The sequence below is a fragment of the Salmo trutta genome, chromosome 30 (assembly GCF_901001165.1).
Source record: "Salmo trutta chromosome 30, fSalTru1.1, whole genome shotgun sequence".
Lineage (NCBI taxonomy): Eukaryota > Metazoa > Chordata > Actinopteri > Salmoniformes > Salmonidae > Salmo > Salmo trutta.
In genome coordinates this window covers 15,429,263-15,436,027 of record NC_042986.1, presented here as the reverse complement: position 1 = coordinate 15,436,027, position 6,765 = coordinate 15,429,263, and the positions used below count along the sequence as shown (strand labels likewise).

Here is a 6,765-nt window from a genome sequence, read left to right as displayed (position 1 = left end):
AGAGAGACAAGGAGGAGACACGTTGAGCTGGGTCTAGCACTGACTCTAACTAACTAACCACTTCAGAGAGAGAGAGACAAGGAGGAGACACGTTGAGCTGGGTCTAACACTGACTCTAACCTAAATAACCACTTCAGAGAGAGAGACAAGGAGGAGACGCATTGAGCTGGGTCTAACACTGACTATAACTAACCACTTCAGAGAGAGAGAGACAAGGAGGAGACACGTTGAGCTGGGTCTAACACTGACTCTAACTAACTAACCACTTCAGAGAGAGAGAGAGACAAGGAGGAGACATGTTGAGCTGGGTCTAACACTGACTCTAACCCTAACTAACCACTTCAGAGAGAGAGAGACAAGGAGGAGACACGTTGAGCTGGGTCTAACACTGACTCTAACCCTAAATAACCACTTCAGAGAGAGAGAGATAAGGAGGAGACACGTTGAGCTGGGTCTAACATTGACTCTAACTAACTAACCACTTCAGAGAGAGACAAGGAGGAGACACGTTGAGCTGGGTCTAACACTGACTCTAACTAACTAACCACTTCAGAGAGAGAGAGACAAGGAGGAGACATGTTGAGCTCGGTCTAACACTGACTCTAACTAACTAGCCACTTCAGAGAGAGAGAGACAAGGTGGAGACACGTTGAGCTGGGTCTAACACTGACTCTAACCCTAACTAACTACTTCAGAGAGAGAGACAAGGAGGAGACACGTTGAGCTGGGTCTAACACTGACTCTAACTAACTAACCACTTCAGAGAGAGAGAGAGACAAGGAGGAGACACGTTGAGCTGGGTCTAACACTGACTCTAACTAACTAACCACTTCAGAGAGAGAGAGACAAGGAGGAGACACGTTGAGCTGGGTCTAACACTGACTCTAACCCTAACTCACCACTTCAGAGAGAGAGACAAGGAGGAGACACGTTGAGCTGGGTCTAACACTGACTCTAACCCTAACTAACCACTTCAGAGAGAGAGAGACGAGGAGGAGACACGTTGAGCTGGGTCTAACACTGACTCTAACCCTAACTCACCACTTCAGAGAGAGAGACAAGGAGGAGACACGTTGAGCTGGGTCTAACACTGACTCTAACTAACTAGCCACTTCAGAGAGAGAGACAAGGAGGAGACATGTTGAGCTGGGTCTAACACTGACTCTAACCTTAAATAACCACTTCAGAGAGAGAGAGAGAGAGACAAGGAGGAGACATGTTGAGCTGGGTCTAACACTGACTCTAACCCTAACTAACCACTTCAGAGAGAGAGAGACGAGGAGGAGACACGTTGAGCTGGGTCTAACACTGACTCTAACCCTAACTCACCACTTCAGAGAGAGAGAGACAAGGAGGAGACACGTTGAGCTGGGTCTAACACTGACTCTAACCCTAAATAACCACTTCAGAGAGAGAGACAAGGAGGAGACGCATTGAGCTGGGTCTAACACTGACTCTAACTAACCACTTCAGAGAGAGAGAGACAAGGAGGAGACACGTTGAGCTGGGTCTAACACTGACTCTAACTAACTAAGCACTTCAGAGAGAGAGAGACAAGGAGGAGACACGTTGAGCTGGGTCTAACACTGACTCTAACCCTAACTAACCACTTCAGAGAGAGAGAGACAAGGAGGAGACACGTTGAGCTGGGTCTAACACTGACTCTAACTAACTAACCACTTCAGAGAGAGAGAGAGACAAGGAGGAGACACGTTGAGCTAGGTCTAACACTGACTCTAAATAACTAACCACTTCAGAGAGAGAGAGACAAGGAGGAGACATGTTGAGCTGGGTCTAACACTGACTCTAACCCTAACTAACGACTTTAGAGAGAGAGAGAGACAAGGAGGAGACATGTTGAGCTGGGTCTAACACTGACTCTAACCCTAAATAACCACTTCAGAGAGAGAGACAAGGAGGAGACACGTTGAGCTGGGTCTAACACTGATTCTAACCCTAAATAACCACTTCAGAGAGAGAGACAAGGAGGAGACACGTTGAGCTGGGTCTAACACTGAGTCTAACCCTAACTAACCACCTCAGTCAGAGTGAGAAGTAAAGCACTAAGCTGTTACTGAGTCTAAACCCCACCACTACTAGCTACAGAAACATAGCGAGGAGAAAGACACTGGAACTACAAGATACATAACCCAGTAAGTTCCCATCCAGCACTAAGGTAGTTTGCAAGGAGAAACACTAAGCTTGTAACCCCCAAGGGGACTCAGGGGCTGAGTCAGTGGGGGTGGGCGGGTGGGAAGAGAAGGCAGGGTTGTAGAGCAGTGAGGGAGATATCCGCACTAAACATCAGTTGGAGAGCATCCAAAACCAATGAACCCAGAATAGCCCTGTAGAAGAGACCTGGCTGGAGGTAGAGACAGAGAAGCAGAGATAGAGCATCTGATGGAGAGAGAGAGATACACAACTGTATGCCCATTGTCAGAACTAGTATTGTATGTATCTGGAAGGGTGAAACAGAGAAGGAGATAAAGCCAGCGTTGTCACAAACACAGGACATGCTGCAGAAAGAACACAACACAACATATGAAGCCTGACATTGAGAAGCTGGTGAGCCATTCATTCAGTAAGCCCACAGAACAGAGCAGCAGAGCACAGAGACAGAGCTGTTCCCCAGACAGACTAATGGAGATTGATCAAGCATTTTACTCCAGTGTCCTGTATTATTTATGGACACCACCAGACAGACAACAACCTGTACAACCAAGAGGGAACAACAGACAAATAGTGAAACTACTGTGTCACTATAAGATAGGAAAGGTTCTCTGTTTCAGTTTCACATTCAATTCAAACTGATTTGAAACTGCATTATGTGCATCTATAACTGTATAACTATTGCCCCAAGCCTTTTCCCAGCTGTGCCAGGTTACCTTAAAGGACTCAAAGAAGCCCCCTCCTCCTCCGGACCCGTTCTCCATCTTATCCTCGTCTCCTCCCAGACCCATCATGGCCTGGCTGTTGATGTGTAACTCCTCATACAGCGTCTCCAGCAAGGCAGACCGCGTACGCTCCTGATCACACACACACACACACACACACACACACACACACACAGACACACACACACACACACACACACATAACCACGCACGCACGCACACACACAAACATACCCACGCATGCACGCACACACACACACAAACATAACCACACACAAACATAACCACACACACACATAACCACACACACACACGCACGCACAACCACGCACGCACGCACAACCACGCACGCACGCACACACACAAACATAACCACGCACGCACACACACACACACATAACGACGCACGCACGCACGCACACACACAAACAAAACCACGCACGCACACACACACACAAACATAACCACACACACACACACACACACATAATCACGCACGCACACACACAAACATAACCACGCACACACACACACACACACACACACACACACACGCACACATAACGACGCACGCACACACACACACACATAACCACACACGCACACACATAACCATGCGCACACATAACCACGCACACACACACACACAAACACAAACATAACCACGCACGCACGCACACACACACACACACACACACACACACACAAACATAACCACGCACGCACGCACACACATAACCACGCACGCACACACACACACAAACATAACCACACACACACACACGCACACAGGCACGCACATAACCACGCACGCACACACACAAACATAACCACGCACGCACACACACAAACATAACCACGCACGTACACACACACACACGCACACATAACGACGCACGCACGCACACACACACACACACACATAACCACGCACGCATGCAGGCACACACACACATAACCACGCGCGCACACACATCACCACGCGCACACATAACCACGCACGCACACACATAATCACGCGCACACATAACCACGCACACACATAACCGCGCGCGCACACACACATAACCACACACACACACACACACACATAACCAGACACACAGACAGACACACAGACACACAGACAGACACACACACAAACACACCCAGTTAAAGTTACAAATTCCCAGAAACGCATTCACAGATGATAAGTAATGGCTGGTGTCATACCTTGGCAGAGAAACACTGAAAACACTGTCTGCCAAAATAAAACTGGCTGACATTGAAAACCATGACTGAGAAGGAGAATAACTCACCTCCAGTTTGGCAAATTTCTCAGCTTTGTAGCAGGCATACTCAGCGTTGATGAGCTTAGTGAAGAGGAACTCCTGGAATTCTGGACCCTGGGATAAAAGAGGAAATGGACTGAATGACAGACAAGATGACGGAGGAGGGAGAAAACACCGAAGCTGACCGAAGTCCACCGGAGTTGGGATTGTAGTTGGACCAACTCACTTTTCTAAAGACGGCCGGGTCTGGCAGGGGAGGTCCAAAGAAAGGTACGTCATCTCGCGCTGTCACTGACACCTAACAGGTGACAATCACATGTGCCATGAATGGTGATAATGTGTGTGTGGTATGATAGTTTGGTGGGCGACATGAGACAGTCTATGTGTTTATTAGTGAAGATCAGGGACGGATACAGCACCTTGTACAGTACATTGTCAGTACAGGCGTTCTCCACCTGCACCACTACGTATGCATGGAGAAAGTTGGAGGCGATCATATCTGGTACGAAGGGTGTACTCTCCTCCTGGAACACTATGGCCACGATGTCGTTCCCTATGTGCCTCTTCCTCTGCAACTGCAACACAACACAGCAACTTGTTTAAAAAACTCTGCACTCATATCACATGCAATGGTCAAGAACATGTCTGTCTGTCTGTCTGTCTGTCTGTCTGTCTGTCTGTCTGTCTGTCTGTCTGTCTGTCTGTCTGTCTGTCTGTCTGTCTGTCTGTCTGTCTGTCTGTCCGCCCATCCCTCTCTCTCACAGCAGATGAGCCTGGACAAACAAACACCTGGGGAAAGGTTGCTGCTCCACCATATCAACTTGGACAACAGCTCTGATTGGCTTTACTCTCAATCGGCTGCTCCCACTGCAGCTGGGGGCTCTGATTACACACTGCGTGTGTTCTTCCTGTTAACTTACGGTGTTTGTTTGTCCAGACAGGCTTAAGACATTGTTTGTGAATGAGTCTGGATAAGGTGCCTGTCTGTGTTTGAGTTGTGACACTTCCCCTGATGAGCGAAGACTGAGAAAGTGACTCATGTAAAACATGATCCATGACAGAAAATCAGTGTGATGATGACAGTCTGTATCAAATGTATAGCGCAGGAGAGGTAGAGCAGGAGAGGAGGTAGATCAGGAAGAGCAGGAGAGGTAGATCAGGAAGAGCAGGAGAGGTAGATCAGGAGAGGTAGATCAGGAGAGGAAGATCAGGAGAGGAGGTAGAGCAGGAGAGGTAGAGCAGGAGAGGAAGATCAGGAGAGGAGGTAGAGCAGGAGAGGTAGAGCAGGAGAGGTAGAGCAGGAGAGGTAGAGCAGGAGAGGTAGAGCAGGAGAAGTAGAGCAGGAGAGGCTGGTACAGTACCTGTTGTGTGTCCCCCTCGGTATAAGGCAGCTTGGTGGACACATGAAACATGATCTCCTTGTTCCGGTAGTTGTGGTAGACAGACTCAGAGCCTGTCTGGCCATAGGTCACGTCCAACCCACCACGAAACCTAGACATAGGACCATTCAGTGAAACCTGCCTCTTTCTTCAATACACTGTTCAGGATATCCATACAACATTTACATTTTAACATTTTAGTCATTTAGCAGACGCTCTTATCCAGAGCGACTTACAGTAGTGAATGCATACATTTCATCAATTTATTTCCCGTACTGGTCCCCCGTGGGAATCGAACCCACAACCCTGGCGTTGCAAACACCACGCTCTACCAACTGAGCCACACGGGACCTACAAGATCCTGGTTGTTTGATATGGAATGAGTATATTAACAAGTTCTTACCCTTTAAAGTCATGCAGCTCGACCTTCTCCCCCAGAAACTCTAGGAATTCAACAAAGGCAGGACTTTCGTCACTGTTTCCAAACAACTCTACTTCTGATGTCTGCAAACAAGGATTTTGTAGAGGTTAACAGCAGTCATACATTTGAAGAAAAACACTGCCATTGAGCAAAGCACTATGAGGATTACATAACATATTGTCATGTCATATATATGAAGGTCTCATGATGACATACTTGAGAAGATGTAAGTTATTTGCTGTACTGTGAATACTATCATTATTATGGCTAATACAAAACTAGAATAACAATAACACTTTCGTCCCTGATCCCAGAATACACAGAAAATAGGGAGCTGAATAAAAATCTAACTATACTTCAGGACCCGTCAACAAACATCAAGACAAAACACTGTCAACAACACTTGCATTAGAAAATCTATAGTGGCGTCTGACAGAAGTAGCATCCATCAGCATAATGCCTGATTAGCATTGGGCATAACTACAAACGTACAGTACAGTGAGCAGGGTCAATCATAACATCACACCGTCCTCAGTTAACACGGTTAGATCTCTAAGGTGCTTGGAGGAAGGAAGACCAAGCTTTCAATAAGCGTATAGAGGATGCGAAGATCATGAGGTGAGGGTTAGTTTATCACTCCTGGCTGTCAATTACACAGCACTGTGAGATGAGAAGACAGGAGAGGCCCTTCACTTTGACGGACGAGAGAGAGTGCTTTTGTCTCTCTAGTGAGTTTGTTTGTGCTGTGACTGGAGTGGCTCTGTGTGTGCGCACACATCTATGAGTGAGGTTGAGAGGGA

General features: G+C 47.4%; 1 protein-coding gene and 1 long non-coding RNA gene across 7 annotated transcripts in view; one reads left to right on the top strand and one right to left on the bottom strand.

Annotated features, from left to right (window-relative positions):
• The first annotated feature begins 594 nt into the window (after positions 1-594).
• LOC115168094 (uncharacterized) lies at positions 595-1,684 on the top strand. The gene is made up of 2 exons (XR_003870618.1): positions 595-638; positions 1,209-1,684. It is a non-coding gene; the product is annotated as an uncharacterized LOC115168094 (long non-coding RNA).
• Positions 1,685-2,448: 764 nt separating this feature from the next.
• Positions 2,449-6,765, bottom strand: part of LOC115168092 (rap1 GTPase-activating protein 1) — a 98,487-nt gene continuing 94,170 nt past the window's right edge. For all 6 annotated transcript variants that reach the window (XM_029723002.1, XM_029722997.1, XM_029722999.1 and 3 more), the window contains 6 exons: positions 5,948-6,048; positions 5,527-5,656; positions 4,585-4,740; positions 4,392-4,463; positions 4,193-4,279; positions 2,449-3,026 (listed from right to left, as the gene is read on the bottom strand). In XM_029723002.1, the coding sequence (XP_029578862.1) occupies positions 2,760-3,026; positions 4,193-4,279; positions 4,392-4,463; positions 4,585-4,740; positions 5,527-5,656; positions 5,948-6,048 (813 nt within the window). In that variant the 3' untranslated portion in view covers positions 2,449-2,759. The remainder of the gene's footprint in view (positions 3,027-4,192; positions 4,280-4,391; positions 4,464-4,584; positions 4,741-5,526; positions 5,657-5,947; positions 6,049-6,765) is intronic.